The sequence below is a fragment of the Phocoena sinus genome, chromosome 1 (genome assembly GCF_008692025.1).
Source record: "Phocoena sinus isolate mPhoSin1 chromosome 1, mPhoSin1.pri, whole genome shotgun sequence".
Classification (NCBI taxonomy): domain Eukaryota; kingdom Metazoa; phylum Chordata; class Mammalia; order Artiodactyla; family Phocoenidae; genus Phocoena; species Phocoena sinus.
Genome location: NC_045763.1, coordinates 4,190,813 through 4,211,905, shown reverse-complemented (window position 1 = coordinate 4,211,905; position 21,093 = coordinate 4,190,813). Strand labels below are relative to the sequence as shown.

Below are 21,093 nucleotides of genomic sequence, written 5' to 3'. Positions count from 1 at the left end.
AAAGGTTAAGCCAGAAGGGGTTGCACAGATAGCATGAAAATGGGGGCACGTTTTTTGTTTTCATTTGGATCCTGTAATAAACTTACGAATTTTTTGGGAGACGGCTGTTTGCAAACATAGTCTACGTAGTATTGAATCCTTATAGTTTTTTTAGTGGCCAGTTTTGCTGATACATTTATTATTTATTTATTTATTTTTGCGGTACGCGGGCCTCTCACTGCTGTGGCCTCTCCCGTTGCGGAGCGCAGGCTCCGGACGCGCAGGCTCAGCGGCCATGGCTCACGGGCCCAGCCGCTCCGCGGCATGTGGGATCTTCCCGGACCGGGGCACGAACCCGTGTCCCCTGCATCGGCAGGCAGACTCTCAACCACTGCGCCACCAGGGAAGCCCTATAATTTATTTTTTAAAAACAATAGACTTATATCAACTTTTCCCTGATACACTGTAGTTGTTCAGTACCGTTTTATCCTGTCAGTGGCTAACGGGATGGGAAGGGCAGACCGCCGTCCTTGTATTTGACAGACATGGAAAGTTATGGCACAGAATCAGACTCTTAGGATTCTTAACTCGGCCGATTCTTTGCTTGTACTTCCAGGATGTGGGTTATTTTTTTTTTCTCATTGAGTTGACAGGGACCCAAATCCTTGCTCATGTGGTGGTATGAAGTATCCTACCCATGGTCTGAAGTTTGGCTCCAGTAAAGGATCAGAATAAGCTGAAGTGGGTGGTGTGAGGTCCAGTTACGAGGGGGCCTCAGGAAAGAGAGATTAATTCACAACCAGACACTGATTCTGGGTGTTCCCCCACACGGATATAAAGGATATAACGGGATGGGATATCATCTGGAACAGTCTGGGAAGACTGACTTGGATGAAATGCACGCTTCCTGTTCTGTATTGGGGTCCCCTCGTGCGCAGCCTCTGCTGTGGTTTGAGCCAGTTGGCCATCAAGTCGCCTGTGCTGGATTCCAGCCAGCGTCCTTTTGTGTGTGTGTGTGTGACGATCTGCCCTTTACCTGAGTGCAGTCAAGTCCTGGCTGTGACAGTGGCACACAGCTCACCCGTGTCCAGCCACATAAGCAGGGTCCGTGGGGAGCCCCGGGCACACCGCTGGAGCCTTCCCTGCCTCCGTGGCCCCAGACACAGCTCGGGTCAGAGGGTCCCCGTTGGCATCATCTTTCCTTTGGGACCATGCTCTGCACCATCACAGGCAGGCTTGGGCTTCCATTCCTTCCGAGAGTCCGAGGCCCCCTCCTTGCAGGCTGTCAGCCTCCCTGTGACCACGGCCTGAGTTTGGGGGCGGCTGGGTTAGTGCGTGCAGCCGGTGGTCAAGAGGGACGGAGGGCCATCGGCTCCCTCGGCTGCCGGGCGACACTGAGGAACCACGCAGGCCTTTGCGCTCGTCCTCCCAGGAAGGGAGATGCTGTGGCCACGTTGCGTTTTACACGTGCCGCCTTTGGGTGGCTTCTCCGCAGCATTACCACCGAGGCTGGGAATTGTGGGGCAGAGGCGGGCGTGGCTGCTGCCCCGCGAGTCCCGGCTGTCAGTCTGACTGCGGTAAGTGTCGCTGGGCTCTTGGGGTGGAAAGCGCTGTTCCTGGGCTCCAGTCTCACCTGGTGTCGCCAAGTGCCCCATGTCCTCTGGCTGCGAAATGGCCTTCCTGGGGGAGCTGATGTGCCAGGGAGCCTGCAGAATCTGCCATTCAGGGCCTGGGGCAGAGCCGTTGTCTCTGAAGCTGCCATAATGGGGTGGATCACAAGTCTTGTTGCCCAGCCGAGCAGGAATTTTAGGACCCGACCACGGCCCACTCCGAGTTCTGCTTTATTCTTGCTGCTTTTTTTGGACCATTTTTAAAGTCTTTATTGAATTTTGCTACAATATTGCTTCTGTTTTATGTTTTGTTTTTTTGGCCATGAGCCATGTGGGATCTTAGCTCCCCAACCAGGGATCGAACCTGTACCCCCTGCATTGGAAGGTGAAGTCTTAACCACGTGACCACCACGGAAGTCCCTCTTGCTGCTTTTTGAATAAGCGGATGAAAGTGGTTTCTTTAAAACACTACTGAATCAAGCCCTGAAGCCGTATTTGTGAAAATGGCTTTGTTTGAACGTGGAGGCTAATTCTGGGGTGTCCTAGGGTCCTCTTCCCTTGCATCTGGCCAACGATAGAGACAGTGAAAGAAGGAACAGCATGTAACATTCAGCCTGACTGATTTCCTAATTACACGTAAGTTACATAGATAGAACATACCATTAGGAGCTGAAACTTTGGGAGAGAAACTGTGTGCTAATAACCCTAAATTGAATATCCACGTGTATTCTTTTTTTTTAAATTAATTTTTATTGGCGTATAGCTGCTTTACAATGTTGTGTTAGTTTCTGCTGTACAGCAAAGTGAATCAGCTCTAGGTATACATATCTCCCCTCCTTTTTGGATTTCCTTCCCATTTAGGTCACCACAGATCATTGAGTAGAGTTCCCTGTGCTACACATTAGGTTCTCATTAGTTATCTATTTTATTTTTTTATTATTATTTTTTTCATTTTATTTATTTATTTATTTTTGGCCCCGCATTGGGTCTTCATTGCTGCGCGCAGGCTTTCTCTAGTTGCGGCGAGCGGGGGCTACTCTTCATTGCGGAGCACGGGCTCTAGGCTCGTGGGCTCAGTAGTTGTGGCTCGCGGGCTCTAGAGCGCAGGCTCAGTAGTTGTGGCACAAGGGCTTAGTTGCTCCGCGGCATGTGAGATCTTCCCGGACCAGGGCTCGAACCCGTGTCCCCTGCTTTGGCAGGTGGATTCTTAACCACTGCACCACCAGGGAAGTCCCTTAGTTATCTATTTTATACATAGTAGTGTGTATATGTCAATCCCAGTCTCCCAATATCCACGTGTTTTCTTCATCATTTTACAAAGTGTCTCATCACTAACACAGAGTGCCATTCCTGGTGTTTTATTCATGGATTTGGGTAGATGTTGGTAAGGCACAGAGTGTCTGAAAACCTGCAGGAAGATCCTACAGGAAGAGGAGGAGTCATAAAGATGGTGTTGGTCTTCAAGCGGGTCCTGGTTAGTTGGGGGGGGGGGGTCCCAGAACCGGAGGCTGGCTTCCCTGCTCTCTTTGAGCCACTGATGTGATGTCGTGTCCTCTTCCTGTGGCAGTTCTTTCTTTTGTGATGACCCCCTGCCTTGCTACACTGCTCTCTAGTGAAATTTTACCGGGAAAGCACTGTTGATTTCCCCCACCCAAGTGGGCTTGGTAATGACTCATGACCAATGTGCTTTGTTTCCATTCCAGGCAGCTTCGGTCACCTCCTTGTCGAACCTGGCGTGTATGCACATGGTGCGCTGGGCTGTCTGGACCCCCGTGCTGGAAGCCAGCTCCGGGCGGGTGACGTTACCTCTACAGGGTGGGATCCAGCCCAACCCCTCGCACTGTCTGGTCTATAAGGTACCCCCAGCCAGCATGAGCTCCGAAGAGGTAAATTGTTAGAGGCTCCGTAAGTATGATTATTTTCTACGAGCTTCTAGCAAGTTCCTGCATTTTCAAAATCAGAAGCTGACAAATACGTTTGCTGATGTTTCATGAGCTCTGTTTTTTCATGTCAAGGCTGTGCCCTTAAAAAATAAGTGTGGTTTCTGAGTCATAGTCGGCTGTGGACTCACCGAGGCCGGTTTTATCTGGGGTCTTGTAATGTTCCCGGTCATGTATCAGTCTCTCAAGGTGACCTGCAGGGCCTGTGACCCTTATTTGTATACATGGTGCCATGAGATCCACTTCTGTGCTTTTTAAAAAGCCCTCTTTTTATTTTTAAATTTATTTTTTTGTTGAATTACAGTGTTGTGTTGATTACTGCTGTACAGCAAAGTGGCCCAGTTAACATATATATACGTACATTTTTTCATATTCTTTTCCATTATGGTTTATCACAGGGTATTGAATATAGTTCCCTGTGCCGTACAGTAGGACCTTGTTGTTTATCCATTCTAAATACACCAGTTTGCATCTGCTAATCCCAAACTCGCCCCCCCAACCCCCTCCCCCTTGGCAACCACCAGTCCATTTTCTATGTCCCTGATTCTGTTTCTGTTTCATAGATAGGTCCATTTGCGTCATATTTAGGATTCCACGTATAAGTGATATCGTACGGTATTTGTCTTTCTCTTTCTGACTTACTCTGCTTAGTATGATAATCTCTCTAGGTCCATCCGTGTTGCTGTAAAAGGCATTATTTTGTTCTTTTCTATGGCTGAGTAGTATTCCATTGTATGTATGTACCACATCTTCTTTATCCATTCGTCTGTCCACGGACAGTTTGCTTCCCTGTCTTGGCTATTGTGAATAGTGCTGCTGTGAACATTGGGATGCATGTATCTTTTTGAATTAGAGTTTTCTCCAGATATATGCCCAGGAGTGGGATTGCTGGATCATGTGGTAATTTTATTTTTAGTTTTCTGAGGAACCTCTCTACTGTTTTCCACAGTGGCTGCACCAACTTACATTCCCACCAACAGTGTAGGAGGGTTCCCTTAATAAAAAGGCCCTCTTGAAACGTTTGGTGCACTGGGGGCTGTGTCTCGTGTGCACAAGGCTGGGATGGGAGCCGGGCGGTGGGCACTGTCCTGGCTGGTCTTTGTGGCTTGTCGCTCACACCCACTGGACCTCAACTCTCTCCAGCTGTGTCTGGAGGGGTGGGACCACAGCAGGACTTAAAAAAAAAATCCATTTTGAAATGAAGCTTTCTCTGATCCCCAGCATAGAAAGCAAATAAAAGTGGGGCAGGGCCAGCGGAAGCGTGTGTGTGTGGGTCTTATCCCCTGGCCTCCACTGGCCTGTTGGCGGCCCTGCGGGGTGGGGAGCGGAGACCTGGGGGCCACAGACACCGTGTGACACCACTGCTCTGGCTGGTGTCCCAAGTCCTTCCTGACACTACTAATGGGTTGTGACAGCGTTTTTGCCTGGGTGTGTTGTTTGATTCTTCTGCTGACATTCCTGAAATATACCCGTCCAGTCTCAGCAGCACAAACAGGAGGCTTTTAGGCCTCAATTGTCTAATTTTTCTTAGGTAAAGGACCAGACCTGTTATATCAGTGTGTCATCCGTGTGCTGAGTCTAGTGACAAACGTTATCTTCCGTGTTATTATTTATGGTTTGGATTATGCTTTGGGAACCTGAATAAGGGAGCAGCTGATGGTGCAGCTTTTCTTATTATGTCCCTGATTATGGGGTCCCATTTTGCTGCACTCCCACATGGTCTGGTTTGAACCCTTATTATAAAATTGCCGTTAGAAATCCTGAAGCCACTGCCGTTCTCTCATTCTCATTCTCTCTCTCTCTCTGTGCATGTATGTATGTGAATAAATCCTTATTCTGTTTAATTTTAGCCTTCTCATGCCACTACATTTCCTTCGCTTTTTAAGTGTGTAAACTATATTGGAGCATAAGTGTTGTGAAGGTTTGACTGTCTTAAGGACACAAATATATTAAATACCATCATTTTTCATGAGGAATATCACTTCTAATGAGGGTTTCTCAACCTCAGTACTATTAGCGTTTGGGGCCAGGCAATTCTTTGCTGTGGGTCTGTCCCGGGCACTGGAAGGTGTCAAGCAGCATCCCTGGCCTCTTCCCACTAGATGCCAGTAGCATCCCCCCAGTTATGACAGCCTAAATGTCTGCAGACATAGCTGAATGTGTTCTTCTGGGGGCAAAATCGCCCCCAGTTGAGGACCACTACTCTAAACAGATATAATTAGCTAAAATAATAAACTACTGCTGGTCACAGACTTGATCCACTCTCCTGCTCTCTAAAAGTGCTGCTCTGCTTCTTCCTGTATTTCTCATCTCATGTAGCAGTGCCAGCATCTACGCAGTCAGAGGCGTGGAAACCTAGGTAAGCCTGGTCTCTGCCTGTGCACCCGTCAGATCTTTATCTTATTTGTTCATTCAATGACTTTTTATTGAACACCTGTATCTGCTCCGGGAAAAATATCTCTAATCCCATGGAACTTACAGTTGAGTAGGAGTGGCAGATGTTAAAGAAAAAAAATACATGCTATACACATCCTATAATTTTTTACTAAGTAAATTTTGCAGTTTATGTTATTATGATTATTTACTGTGAAGGTAAGTAGTGTATTATGATTATATTTTCCTTCTTAAACAACTCCTGTATTCTTTCCTTGAGCAAATAATTGTCTTAAAAAAAATTAATATCTCCAGAGGCAGCCGCTTTCAACTCTTAGCTGTGACATATGGTATTTACTTTGTTTTCTAAATATTATGTTTCTACTGTTATTTCTTAGTATATCAATTTTAGAAATTGTATATTGTCTTACAGTAATGATAGATGGGATCTTTAGCTCTTTTATACACTCCTGCACTTAAAAAACAACCCCACTCTGTACCCCACTGCTTGGCCTTGCATTCAGGTACTGTTGTCAGAGGTGTGCAGCACAGTGGGGTCTGGCCAGAGGATTGGAAGGGGAGCCCCAGGAAACTGGAAAGAACTAGGGGGATCTGGAGAGGGAGGAGCTTGGAAAGTACCCCATAAAGTTGTTTAAGAAATGCTGAGCTAACTCCCAGCTTCACGTGCCTGAATCTGACCCCAAACAGCATATCGCAGGCTTTGAGAACTGGACTGTGGGTGGGGTTGCCCACTGGGTGGACCACATGCAGGAGAGGCCTGAGTATCACTGCACAGGCTTTGTAAATGGAGCTGGTGTTGAAACCACCACCCGTGAGAGGCTGGTTGGAAACTGGGGCTTGAACCCAACTGGGTGGATTCCTGACTAAACAAAAATACCAGCGTTCTCCATAGGATTTAAACGAGACTCAGGATCTTATAATGTGGCATTCAGAATGTCCATGATACAATCTAAGCTTAATTGACAAAGAACCAGGAAAATCTCCACTGGTAAGGGAGAGACACTCAACAGACAGCAATACTGAGGTGACGCAAATGTTGGAATTATCAGACAGAGCCTTTAAAGCAGGCATTATCAAAATGCTCCAGTAAATCAGAGCGAACACTTTTGAAACAAAGGGAAAGATAGAAAGTCTCAGCAAAGAGATGGCAGATAAAGAAGAAGCAAATGGAAATTTTAGAACTGAAAAATAAAATTGCCAAAGTAAAGTATTCGCTAGGTGGACTCAATAGCAGGATGGAGATGACAGAAGAAAGTCAGTGAACTTGAAGGGAAATCAATAGAAGTTATCCAGTCTGAACCACAGAGAGAAAAGTGATTGGAAGACAGTGGACAAAGCCTCAGGGACGTGTGGGGCAGGAACACAAAGGCTAACACCTGTGTCGTCAGGGTCCCAGTAGAAGAGAAAGGGTTCTGTGCAGAAAAAACATTTGAAGACACAGTGGCTGAAAACTCCTCTAATTTGGCAAAAGACTTAAACCTACGGATTGAAGAGGTTCAGTGAACCCAGAGATAAGTGCAAAGAAATCCACAACCAGACATATCATAATCAAACTGCTAAAAAATAAAGACAAAGCCTTGAAAACAGCCATAGAAAAATGATGCATTACTTACACAGAGACAATAATTTGAATATCTGTGGGTTCCTTAGCAGAACTCATGGGGGCCAGAAAGAAATGGAGCAACATTTTAAAAGCAGTAGCAGAAAGACCCCAGAACTCAGAATTCTATTCCAGCAAAAGTCCTGCAGGAACGAAGGTGAAATGAAGACATTCTCAGATGAACTAAAACTAAGAGAATTCATTGGCAGGAGACATGCTCTAAGAGAATTGCTAAAGGAATTTCTTCAGACAGAAGAGAAATGATACCAGATGAAAACTTGGTACATCAGGAATGAAGGAAGAGCATCAAAAATGATAACTATAATATAGTATTCTCCTCCTTTTGAGTTCTTTAAAATATGTTTGATGGTTGAAGCGAAAAGTATAGCAGTGTCTGATAGGATTCTTAAGGTATAATAGGTAAGACAGCTATAATACAAAGGGGGCAGGTAAAGAGACCTGTAGGGTGATAAGCTTTCTACATTCCACTCGCGGTAATAAAATATAGATTTTGAGTAGATTGTGAAAAGTTAAATATTTACATTGTAAAGCCTAGAGCAGTCGCTAAAAATAGGATACAAAGAGACAGTGAGAAACCCAATAGATAGATAAAATGGAATAATTCAAAATAAGGCAAGAAAGGGGAAACAGGAATGAAAAACAGAGGGAACAAATCATAGTAAAATGATAGTTCTGAATCCAGACACACCAATAATCACATGACATATAAATAGTCTGAACACGCCAACTTCAAGACAGAAGTGGTCAGGTGGCATAAAAACTCAAGGTCCAACTGTATGCTGTTTACCAGGAGCTCAGTTCAAATACAACGATGTAGTAGGTCAAAAGTAAGAGGATGGCAAAGCATTCTGTGCAAACGCTATTCAAAAGATAACTGGAGTAGCTCTATTAATACCAGACAAAGTAGACTTTGGAGCAAAAGAAATTGCTAGAAGTTAAGAGGGATGTTACATATGATAAAAGAGTCAATTCACCAAGAAGACATACAATACTAGAAGTGTATGCATCTAACATAGAGCTTCAAAATGCAAAAAATTTATAGTGCAGAAAGAAGAAATAGACAAATTAACAGTTGTAGTTGGATATTTCAACACTCCTCTTGGAGTAAACTATAAACATGTAGATAGAAAATCACCAACATAGAGAACTGAACAATATCATTAAGCATCTGGATCTAAATGACCTTTATGGAACGCTCCACCCAACAGCAGCAGGATACACATTCTTTTCAAGTGCACATGGAACATTCACCAAGATAGACCATATCCTGGATCATAAGACTAGCTTTAATTTTAAAAGAACTGAAATGACACAAGGTATATTCTGTGATCATAATGGAATTAAACTAGAAACCAATAACAAAGGTAACATAAAAAATTAGAAACACTAGGAAATTCATACACTTCTAAATAATCCATAAGTCAGAGAGGAAGCCTCAAGAAAATATAGAAGATATTTTGAACTGAACAAAAATGAAAATACAACATATCAGATTTCGTAAGGTGCAGCTAAAGTGTGCTTACATGGAAATTTATAGCGTTAAGTGCTTATATAACAACAGAGAAAAGTCTCAAATCAATAATCTAATCTTCCACTTTTAGAAACTAGAAAAAGAAGAAGAAAATAAACCTAAAGCAAGGCAGAAGAAAGTCAATAATAAAGATAAGAGCAGAAACTAATAAAACTGAAAACAAAAACAGTAGAGGAAAAAAACTAGAGAAAGCCAGTGAAATAAAAAACGGATTCTTTAAAAAGCTCAATAAAATTGACAAACCTTTAACAAGACTGAAAGAGTAAAGAAAAGAGAGGACACAAATTACTAATAATAGGAATGAAAGAAGGGATACCACTACAGACCACACACGTATAAAAAGGATATTAGGGGAATACTATGAACAACTCTATGCCCATAAGCTTGAAAATTTAGATGAGATGGATCAGTTTGCCTTAAACAACAAACTATCAAAACTTACCCAAGGTGAACTAGATAATCTGAGTAGTCCTATAACTTTATAGAAAATGAGCTCATGGTTAAAAAACTTTTGAAAAAGAACTATCCAGGCCTATTCACTGTAAATTGTCCTAAACATTATTTCCTTTAAGGAAAAATAACACTGATTTTATACATTCTCTTCCAGAAAGTAGGATAGATAGGAGCAATTCCTAGTTCGTGTAACAAGGCCTGCATTACTCTGATATCAAAACCAGAAAAAGGCAGTACAAGAAAAGAAAACTATGGATACATAAGCCTCATGAACTTAGACGCAAAATACTCAACAAAATATTAGCAAGTTGGATCCAACAATATGGAAAAAGAATAATACACCATGACCAAGTTGGGGGTTATCTCAGGAATGCAAGGCTATTTTCTATTTGAAAGTCAAAAATATGTAATTCATCATAGTCACAGCCTAAAGAAGGAAAAACGTATGATCATAACAATTGATGCAGAAGAAGCATTTGACAAAATTCAACGTCCATTTATGACAAAAACTGAGCAAACAGGAATAAAGAGGAACTTCCTCAGCTTGATAAGAATATCTACAAAAATCCTTTAGTTAGCATCACACGTAATGGTGAAAGATTGAATTCTTTTCCCCGTAGATCAGGAGCAAGTGAAGGATGCCCATACATAGTATTCAACATCTTATTCAACATTGTACTGGAAGTTCTAGCCAGTGCAATAAAGCAAGAAAACAAAATTTAAAAGCCATACAGATTGGAAAGGAAGGAACAAATCTTATTTGCAGACAACATGATTTTCTGTGTGGAAAATCTCAAGGGATTTACCAAAAGCTCCTAGAATAAACAAGTTTAGGGAGAATGCAGGATACAACAGGAGGTCAAGATAGAAAAATCAATCACATGTCTTTACATTAACAACAGTTGGAAAGCAAAATCTAAAAAACAGCATTATTTACAAAGGCTGAGGCAAAGAAGACCTAAATAAGTGGAGAGACATCTTTATGGATTGGAAGACTGTTTCAACATAGTAAAGATATAAATTCTCCCCCAATTGACCTATGGGTCTAATGCAATTTCAATCAAAATCCTTACATGATTTTTTTGTATATATATATATACAAAATATATATATATTCTAAAGTTTATACAGAAAAGCAAAGGAATTAGAGTCAAAACAATTTTGGAAAGAACGATAAAGTTGGAGGATTCATACTACACAATTTCAAGACTTTCATTAAAGCTACAGTAATCATGATAAAGTACTGTTGGTAAAGGCATTGACACATAGATGAATGGAATGAAATAGAGTCCAGAAGCAAGTCACAGTTTAGCAGTTTCTTGTAAAATTAAATATACACATACCACATGACCCAGCAATCCTACTCGTAGAGAAGTGAACCTTATGGGAATGAAAACTTATGTCACACAGAAATATGTATACCAGTGTTCCTAGCAGCTCTATTTATAACCACTCAAGCTAGAAACAGCCCGAATGTTCCTAAATGGGTGAATGGATAAGTACACTGGGGTGCATCGTACAATAGAAAACTCCTCGGCAACAAAAAGGAACGGGCTGTGGGTACACACTATGGCTCGGGAGAGTCTCATCAGTATCGCAGGGAGTGAAAGAAGCCAGTCTCAAAGGTTGTATGGCATGTGATCCTATTTATATGACAGAAGAGAGGGGTAGATTGTGGGGTTGGGTGTTGGCGGGACGGTGTACAAGGAGGCAGTGAGGGAATGTTGTGGGTGGTGGGGCTGTTCTATACCCTGGCTGTGGTGGTGGTTACATGTGTTAAAACTCAAAGGACTATACACCAAAAGGGAAACAGTCAACATAACATAGGTTAATTAAAAAACGCATTTGAAACTGGAGCAGCAATGTTGTGATTTCTGCTTGGGTGAGGGTGTTCTTGTGATGGTGGTCTCCTGGGGTTCTGATTCTCATTGATCATCTCAGGGCCGGGCGAATTGTTCCTGGTTAAGTTGTTCTAACCGAAGGGTGCTGATGAAGGGAGCGTGGCCATCACTGCTCTTGTTGTGGTCGATTGTAGGTGAAGCAGGTGGAGTCGGGGACAGTCCAGTTCCAGTACTCACTGAGCCCTGAAGGACACCCGGACACGCCCATGGAGCACGCCATTCGCCCCAAGGCAGAGCAGCGGCCTTCCAGGAAGCCACCCACCTCCCCTTCAAGTAAGTGTGTGTAGAGAGCTGAGTCTTCTAGCTCATGGCACAGCTCCATCTGTGCCCAGTACAGCAACATTTATCAGATACTTACTGCAGATGGCTTTAATTTGAATCAGTTGGTTGAGTTTTTGCTGAATACAGAGGTGTAGAACCGGGCAGTGACGAAGTGTGGCCCAGCACTTTGTGCTTCAGCCACGAGTCAGCTCTGTTACTTGCAGCTCCCTGAACGAGGGCCTGGGAAGGTCTGTTGGTGACCCTTAAAGGGACACATCATGTGGGTGCCCTGCAGATACAGGGCTCAAGAATCAGAGGCTGGCTGAAAGCCAAGGACTGCCAGCTTTATTTTGCACTGTTAATGTAGCCATGAGTTTGCTGTCTTTAAAAAGTGCTTTCTTGCTCCCTTGGAGCACAGTCTGAGAGTGGGGAGGCCATGACCTCAGGGCGTGGCTTTAAGAAAGGGATAGAGGGCTGTCAGCAGGGTGATGCCCTTCCTGTGGGTGGTGGCGTCCCCACGTGTGACCACGGCTGTCAGCTTTGCGTTGGCTACACCACACCTTCTGCTGAGGCCGGTACCTTGTGTTCAGGGCCTCTTAGTTTATTCCCAAGGACAGGCAGCTGTGTCCTGGTGGGGAATCCCACCTGTGGCGGGAAGAGGAGGAGTTTAGGAGGAGAATTGAAAGAGCATTGAGCCCTTGGCCCTCGGCTTCTAGGGATCTCGCTGGCTGGAAGAATGTTCTAGATCATGGGCGGTTAGGCTCTTAGAAAGTCAGAAAGGTAGGGAATGAACAAAAGTGTAAGCTGTAGAGGGGAGCTTAGTGTCCATCCATCCTCCAACCAGATGGATTTACTCTGATGGACACTGCTGGGTGTCCATGGAGGGCTGGGCAGTGTCTCTTGGGCAGCAGGTCCTGGGTGCTGGTGCAAAGGCACCAGTGAATCTGTCATTTGGGAGTGGTTTTTTATGAGTTGAGATTCTAGTTTTTGGAAACTGGTCTTGTTGAATTTACTGGTTTATTGATTTTTTTCAATTTTTATTTTATTTTTTTTTTGTGATACGCAGGCCTCTCACTGTTGTGGCCTCTCCCGTTGCGGAGCACAGGCTCCAGACGCTCAGGCTCAGTGGCCATGGCTCACGGGCCCAGCCGCTCCGTGGCATGTGGGATCTTCCCGGACTGGGGCACGAACCCGTGTCCCCTGCATCGGCAGGCGGACTCTCAACCACTGCACCACCAGGGAGGCCCCCACTGGTTTATTTTTAAAATATTTATTTGGTTGCACTGGGTCTTAGGTGCGGCAGGCGGGCTCCTTAGTTGTGGCATGAGAACTCTTAGTTGCGGCATGCACGTGGGATCTAGTTCCCTGGCCAGGGATCGATCCCAGGCCCTGTGCATTGCGAGCACGGAGTCTTAACCACTGGGTCACCAGGGAAGCCCCAGTCTTGCTGAATTTAATCTTACAGTTGGTGGAAGCAGCACACTTGTCTCTCCGGCCTAGAGCTTGATGTACTGGCCTCCATCTTTGTGACCTTCCAGGATTTTCTGAGATATTTAAACATGTTCAGGCACCAAAACTTAATAGTTGAGTACTTTGGGACCAAGCACGTTATTAAGTATTTTCCCTCTTCCCCGAAAGGCTGTATGTTTGATGGTTTTAATTGTTTTGTTCTTTCCAGTGTTGAATATTATGCTTACCAGACTGTTCTCAGGATTGCCGTTTACCACCCGTGTGTACATTAATGATCTCATCTTATGTAAGTGGTGCTGGAATGTACAGCACCACTTATGCTTGAGGAATTGCCAGAATATCTGCTAGAATCCCTTGCAGTGGTGGGTGGTAGGCATGTGTTTTCCATCAGAGTCAGTTTAGAATAAATTTCCAATTTTATTTGATAAAGCTGAATGCATGGAAAGCATAGAATATATAGTTAAAAATATTAAACAGAGTCAACTTATTTCTAACCTGTTCCCTTCTTTAAATCTACTATCTTCCCTTCTTTGACATATGTTCATAGTTACATTCTAAAAATAAAACAAGTACCAACCTCTAAGAAATGTAAGTATGAAAGAAAGATAGTATCCTAGATTATAAAAATATGTATATTTTGTGATTAGATATAAATATCATTACTCTGGTTTTTGATTAAGTGACTCTAAAGGACAGTAGTGAAATGTAATAAACCCAGTTTAAAGTAATAAATACAGTCTACCCTTGTCCTTAGAAATGTCTGAATAGATCATTTTCTTAGAGAAGAAACCCATACAGCTATCGTTAAGGGAAGAATATAATTACCTTTTCTGGAAAGGAAATTTCCGGTGTTGAATTTTGATGTAGTTATGGCACTGGAAACAGCATCTAGTCTAATCTAATGGTCATCCAGGACGGGATGACCCTGTTGGCTTCTCTGGCCCGACCTACTGTCAGTGTGGCTGTGGACTTTGGGGTTTGCTCTCCCAGCTGCCCCGTCTGTTCTCATGAGGGCCTTAGAGGAGATTTAAAGCCTAGTCTGCCACTGCCTCTGTTGCCCAGAATTGTCCTTTAACTGATTTTTTGCTTGGGGTTCACGGAACTTCTTGGATCTCTGGGTTTTTTAAATCACAGTTGGAACAATTTTGATCATTCCTGCTTCTGTCCTCCTCTCTCTTCTCCCTTGGGGCCCCCAGTTACGCGTGTATCAGGCAGCGAGCCTCACTTCTATTTGTGGTCTGTTCTCTCTGTGTGCCGTCCTAGATCGTTCCTATTGCTGCACCTTCAGGTTCACTCATCTTTTCTTCTGCAGTGTCTGATCTGCCATGAATCCCATCCAGTGTAGTTTTCATCACAGGTCCTGTAGTTTTCATCTCCAGAAGTTCTCTCAGGGTCTTTTTCTGTCCTCCATGTTCAGTGTTTCCTGTGGCTTCTCGAACGTGGGAAATACCTGTACAACCACTGACAAGCTTATGCTTTAGTCTTTCTCTCCAGAGAAGGCAGAGGTAGGTAGACCTCTTAGACCTGACCAGCAGTTAATGTTCCAGTATTTTTCCCTATTTGAAATGACCCAGATAGTGACCCAGATAGTGAGTGAATTCTCATTTTAGCTTGGTTTAGTTTCAAGTTACCGAAATCTGGAGATAATGTTACAAAGTTTGTCCCTCCTTTGATATCTTTGTTTGCCAGTTCTAATATCTTGGTCTGGATTCGTTTTGATTGATTGATTTTTGTCCTAATTTGGGTTGTATTTTCCTGCTTCTTTATATTCATAATTTTTTTTACCGGATTCCAGGTATTGTGAGTTTTCTCCTTTTGGGGACTGAATATTTTTGTAGTTGATAAATACTCTTGAGCTTTGGAAACGGTTTGGTCATTTTGGGTCTTGCCCTTAAGATTTGTTAGATGGGACCAGATCAGCATTTAGTTTAGGGCTAATTATTCCTCACTAGGTGACAAGACCCCTTTTGTTACTCTGCCTGATGTCCCTGAATTATGAGGTTTACCAGTCTGTGAGGACAGCTTCTTTCTGGCCTCGGGTGAACCCTGTGTACTGGTCCTTCTAATTTTTCGGGTGGTTCTTTGCCCATCCTTGGGTAGTTTCCTCGTCAGTGATCTACTAAATCCTGGAGGGACCCTCTAAGTGGCTGGAGCTCCTTCTCTGTGCACCCCTCCTGTCTGTGTTCAGCCCTGCAAACTCCAGCTTCCTTGGTCTCCTTGGGCTCTCAGCTTGGTCTTCAGATCAGGGCCCCGCTGTGCACTGTCTGGGTTCCCCTCCCTGCACTGCAGTCTGAAGAATCACTCAACACTGTGATGTGAGGACAATTGGAAGGTTTACTTCTTTTGTTTCCAGTTCCTCAGGATCCTTTCCTGCCTGAATTCCAGTGTCTTAAAGACTTGTTTTATATATTCTGTTAAAAATTTTTGTTTCAGATGGGAGGGAAAATCCGGTCAGAAGTAGAAGGCTTTGCCTGCTGTTAGTGGTTTCTAGGCTACTGAAGTCATCCGCCCCAGGGCTGATCGCCCAGCGGTTTTGAACGTTTTCCTGGCTGCTCTGTGCTGCGTGTGGTTCACTAAACGTGTCGGCGTTTCATGACTTTCAGCCTTGGCTCGTGCCCTGAGCCTAGAAGGCGTCTCCGTCGTGTACTGTGTTTATTTTCTTTTAAGATATATTCTCTTTGTTAAATTAAAAAATTACAGGGCTTCCCTGGTGGCGCAGTGGTTGAGAGTCTGCCTGCCGATGCAGGGGACACGGGTTCGTGCCCCGGAGCGGCTGGGCCCGTGAGCCATGGCCGCTGAGCCTGCGCGTCCGGAGCCTGTGCTCCGCAATGGGAGAGGCCGCAACAGTGAGAGGCCCGCGTACCGCAAAAAAAAAAAAAAAAAAAAAAAAATAAAATATTCAAGAATAGCCAAGGCAGTTTTGAAGAAGAGAGGCTTCCCCTTTCTTGACTTGCAAGCTTAACGGCAAAATTATAGTAACTAGCACAGCGTGATGTTGGTACAGACATAGATCAACAGATAACAAGACAAAATAAAAAGCGTGATGTATGACAAATTACAGATAAGGAGCATATTACTTTCCTACTGTTGTTATAACGAATTATCATAAGCTTAGTTGCTTAAAATAGCGTGAAGTTAGTATCGTCCGGTTCTGGAGATCAGCAGTCCAAAGGTCTCACAGACTGAAGTCGAGGTCTCTGGGCTGCGCCCCTGCAGAGGCTGTGGGAGAGGATCTGCCTCGTTGCCTTTGCCGGCTCCCAGGGCTCAGCGGCACCTTTGGCCCCGTCCTCCATCTTCAGAGGCAGATTCAGAATAGCATTTCCACGTCTCTCTTTGACCCTGATTAATCACTCCTGCCTCTCTTTCACTCATAAGGACTGTTGTGGTTACACTGGGTCCCCTCCACCATCCAGGACAATCTCCGTGTCTCCAGGCCAGCTAATTAGCAGCCTCGATTCCATCTGCCACCTCGGTTCCCTTGGTGGCGTTAGCGCAGCGTATTCACAGGTCGCTGGGATTAGGATGTGGGCGCTTGGTGGGGCGGTGGGCAGCATTACTCTGTCTGCCACAAGAGTAAGGGCGGACCAGTCAGTTAACAGCCCTGGACTGGCTGTCCAGGTGGAAAATGGAAAATCAGATCCCAATTTCATGTTGTGTACACAAATTCTGGATGGATTACAAAACAGAACTGTCTGTAGAAATTTTAGAATCAGAAGATCAGGAAGAAGAAAGATGATAGAAAGAGCTGTTCCGAGTCAATGAGGAATGGTCCATAACAGGACAGAAAAATGGGCAAAGGGATGTGAGGAGAGAATTCACAGAGGAGAAACCAGAACAACCAATCGACGTACACAAAAGTGCTCAGTTTCACTAGCAATCAGAGAAATGCAAATTAAAATGAGAAATCACTTCATGACCCTCGTGTTGGAAAAACCTGGCCGGCTAATAGCATGTAGGTGGAGGAGGAGTTGGGAAGCGAGGAATTCCCACCACACAGGGAGGAATGCAGGATGTACGACCACTTTGAAGAGCAATTTTGTAGTATTTAGTTAATACCCTACAGCTGGGAAATGCCATTTCTAGACGCCCACTGCAGAGAGGAACTAGTTCATGTGACACGGGGCCTGTGTTTAGTGGCTGAAGCGTGGGAACGACCCGCCTGTGCCCCAGTCGGGGGATGGCTGAATGAGCTGATTTATCAGGACCGTGGGTGCTGTGTAGCAGTGAAAATGCCAAGATAGGGCTCTGCACATCATTATGGCTGAACCTTCACAACGGTGTGCTGAGTGAAGAAGGCAGGTTCTGAAAGGAAACGGACAGCACGGCAGCATGTAAGTGGCTTTGAAATCAGTTGCGTTTTGTTTGTGAATCCAGACTTGCCAACTGGGTGGTCTTAGACCAGTTGCTTAATGTGTCCGTCCCTCAGTTTCCTCAGCTGTAAAATGGATGGATTAAAGGCCTACATATGAAAAACAAAACTTGAGGAGTCTTAGAAAAAAATTTGGAGAATATTTTTATGCCCTTGAGGTTAGGAAGGCTTCCTTAAACAAGATAAAGCACAAACCAAAAAGAGAAGAGTGAGAAACGTGATAATGTTAACATGTAAAGCTTTTCTATGAGAGAAGACTCCATAAACAAAGTTAAAAGACAAACCTCAGGACTGGGCTTCCCTGGTGGCACAGTGGTTAAGAATCCGCCTGCCAATGCAGGGGACACGAGTCCGAGCCCTGGTCCGGGAAGATCCCACATGCCGCGGAGCAACTAAGCCCGTGCGCTGCAACTACTGAGCCTGCGCTCTAGAGCCCGAGAGCCACAACTACTGAGCCCGCGTGCCACAGCTACTGAAGCCCGCGTGACTAGAGCCCGTGCTCCACAACAAGAGAAGCCACCGCAATGAGAAGCCCGTGCACCACAACGAAGAGTAGCCCCCGCTCGCTGCAACTAGAGAAAAGCCCGCGCCGCAGCAACGAAGACCCAACGTAGCCATAAATAAATAAATAAAAATTTATGTATATAAAAAAGACAAACCTCAGACTAAAAGATACTTGCAATACATAAAACCGTTAAAAAGTATTGGAAAGAATGAGGAGGTTAGAAGGAAGAAAGATAATAGAAAGAGCTCCTCCCAATCAGTAAGAAGGAGATAAACAACCGACAAGAAAAATGGGCAAAGACCCTCCGAGGTCGTGGAGAGGGTTAGATGAAAAAAGTTTGTCAGGGTGCACAGGCTGCCCAGCTCAGGGCAAAGGCTTCACAGTTGCTGTCAGCTGCATTGATCTTGTCATCCTGCTGGCTGGCAGCATCCGTGGGCAGTGGCCACATGTTCATACCCCCTTTCAACCATTGGCCCAACTAAATACAGATCCCATATCTCACTGGAAACAGGGCGACCACCAGGTCAGGAGCAAATGCAATATTTGCACAGAGCTACTGTTGACCCCAAAGTCCTTGATGGGTACAAACCAGTGCCCATGTTGCCATCTAGGGAATGGGTTCCCACTGGGCCGGAAAGCTTAGTGTTGGCCCTGCTTCTACCGTTTTATATTAGCATTCTGGGAGAAAGTAAGGGAGTGTTTATTCGGATAGGTTTGCTCAGCGTGCCCTCCCCTTACCCATTCAGCAAACCCTATTGACAGTCTGTGAAGTGCCAGGTATGTTTTAAAAGGAGACAGTAAGTGAATAAATCACCAAATATTTAGGTAGCAGAAAGAATACTGTCCCACTCTGGTGTGGGGTGTTGACAGCAGGGAAGCTGTGCCTATGTGAAAAGGGAGTATATGGGAATTCTCTGTCCTTTCTGCTCAAAGTTGCTGTGAATATAAAACTGCTCTAAAGTCCATTAAAGAATAAGACAGAGAATAATATGTGGGGAACTTAGTTATGCCTGTCTTGATTTGATTAACCTGTGTTCAGGATTTATGTTTCTGTTTCCGTATTTGAGGTTCATCTGTGGCAGAGGTCAGCAGACTTTAAGGCCAGATAGGAAATATTTTAGGCTTTGTGGGCCAGATGACCTCTGCCACGGCTACTCATCTCTGCTGGTGTTCAGTGAAAGCCATCGAGGATGTGTAAGTGAACAGGTATGGATGTGTTCCAATAAAGATTTATTTATAAGCACAGATCGTACGCCAAACTTGACCAGTGGGCCATACTTTGCAGATCGTTTTTTTTTTTTCTTTTTCTTTTTTTTAATGTGTAATAGTCTTTATTGAAACATAGCCAAACAGTAGCCAGAGTAATCTCTATTTTTTAATTTTTATTTTATTAAGTCTTTTGAAAATGTAATATATTTAAATGTTCAAAAAATGTTAGAGTGGGAAGTAGTAAATAGATGACCCAATTTTCTAATGGGTTGCTGGTCTTTACCAATTGATAGAAGCTCTTGTTATGTTAAATGAGCCCTTTGTGATGAGGTTGCAAATTTATTTTCTCAATTTGTCTTTTTTCTTTTGACTTTTCTTGTAGTGGTTTTGCCAGGAGTTTACAAAAATTTTCATAGTCATCATCTTTTTTTTTTTTCTTGTAAATTTATTTATTTATTTTCGGCTGCGTTGGGTCTTCGTTGCTGCGTGCGGGCTTGCTGTAGTTGTGGTGGCTTCTCTTGTTGTGGAGCATGGGCCCTAGGCACGTGGGCTTCAGCAGTTGTGGCATGAGGGCTCAGTTGTTGTGGCTCACGGGCTCTAGAGTGCAGGCTTAGTAGTTGTGGCCCACGGGCTTAGTTGCTCCGTGGCATGTGGGATCTTCCTGGACCAGGGATTGAACCTGTGTACCCTGCATTGGCAGGCGGATTCTTAACCACTGCGCCACCAGGGAAGCCCCTCATAGTCATCTTTTTTCAATCTTTTCTTTTAAAGCATTAAGAGATCACATTTTAGTTAGAAAGGTCTTCCACATTCCACGGTTACAAATAATTCTCTCAAGTTTTTTTCCTAGTAATTTTAGGGCTTCCTTCTTATATATACATTTAAATCATTGATCCATTTGGAATTTATCCTTGTATAAAATATTAGTTTACATCCAATTTATATTTTTCTAGATGGCTATCCAGTTATCCCAATACTATTTAATTCTTAATGTTTTCCCCATTGATTTAAGACACCACTCATATTATTTATTAAATTATTACTTGCATTTGTTTATATTAGTGGGTTCTATTTTTAAAAAAAATTTATTAGAGTATAGTTGATTTACAATATTGTGTTAGTTTTGGGTGTACAGCAAAGTGAATCAGTTATACATATACGTATATCCACTCTTTTTTTCAGATTCTTTTCCTATATAGGCCATTACAGAGCACTGAGTAGAGTTCCCTGTGCTCTACAGCAGGTTCTTATTAGTTATCTATTTTATATATAGATCCTTTCTTTTTTGTTGTTTTTATCAGGTTTTGGTATTATGAGCATTTTAGGTGTGTAAAATGAGTGTTTACTTGGGGCTCTCTAGAGAAGCAGATATACATACAGTATGGGAAGAGATATATGATGAGAAATTGGATCACACAATTACGGAGGCTGAGAAGTCCCGTGATCTACTGTCTGCAAACTGGAACCCAGGAAAGCAGGTGGTGTAATTCAGGCTGAGTCCAAAAGTCTGAGAACCAGGGCAGCCGGTGGCGTGGATTTCATCTGGGTCTGAAGGCCTGACAACAGGGGGCCGAGGGCAGGAGACTGATGACCCAGCTCTGCGGTCAGGCAGGAGGGGTCTAGTTCTTCCTTCCTCCACCTTTTTGTTTTATACAGACCCTCAATGGATTCAGTGAGGCCTCCATCCCCCGCCCCCGCCCCCCGCCCCCCACCTAACAGTGGGAAGGGCAAACTGCTTTAAAACTGAGTCACCCCTTCAAATTCGAATTTCATGCGGAAACACCCGCACAGACACACCCAGAATAATGTTTAACCAAACGTCTGGGCGCCCTGTGATCCAGTCAGGTTGG

At 44.0% G+C, this 21,093-nt stretch overlaps 1 protein-coding gene across 1 annotated transcript in view; it reads left to right on the top strand.

The window, feature by feature from the left end:
• NPHP4 (nephrocystin 4) overlaps positions 1–21,093 on the top strand; it is a 146,708-nt gene that overhangs the window by 72,704 nt on the left and 52,911 nt on the right. Inside the window, 2 exon segments of the mRNA XM_032627689.1 lie at positions 3,293–3,475; positions 11,564–11,702. Of these exon segments, the coding sequence (XP_032483580.1) occupies positions 3,293–3,475; positions 11,564–11,702 (322 nt within the window).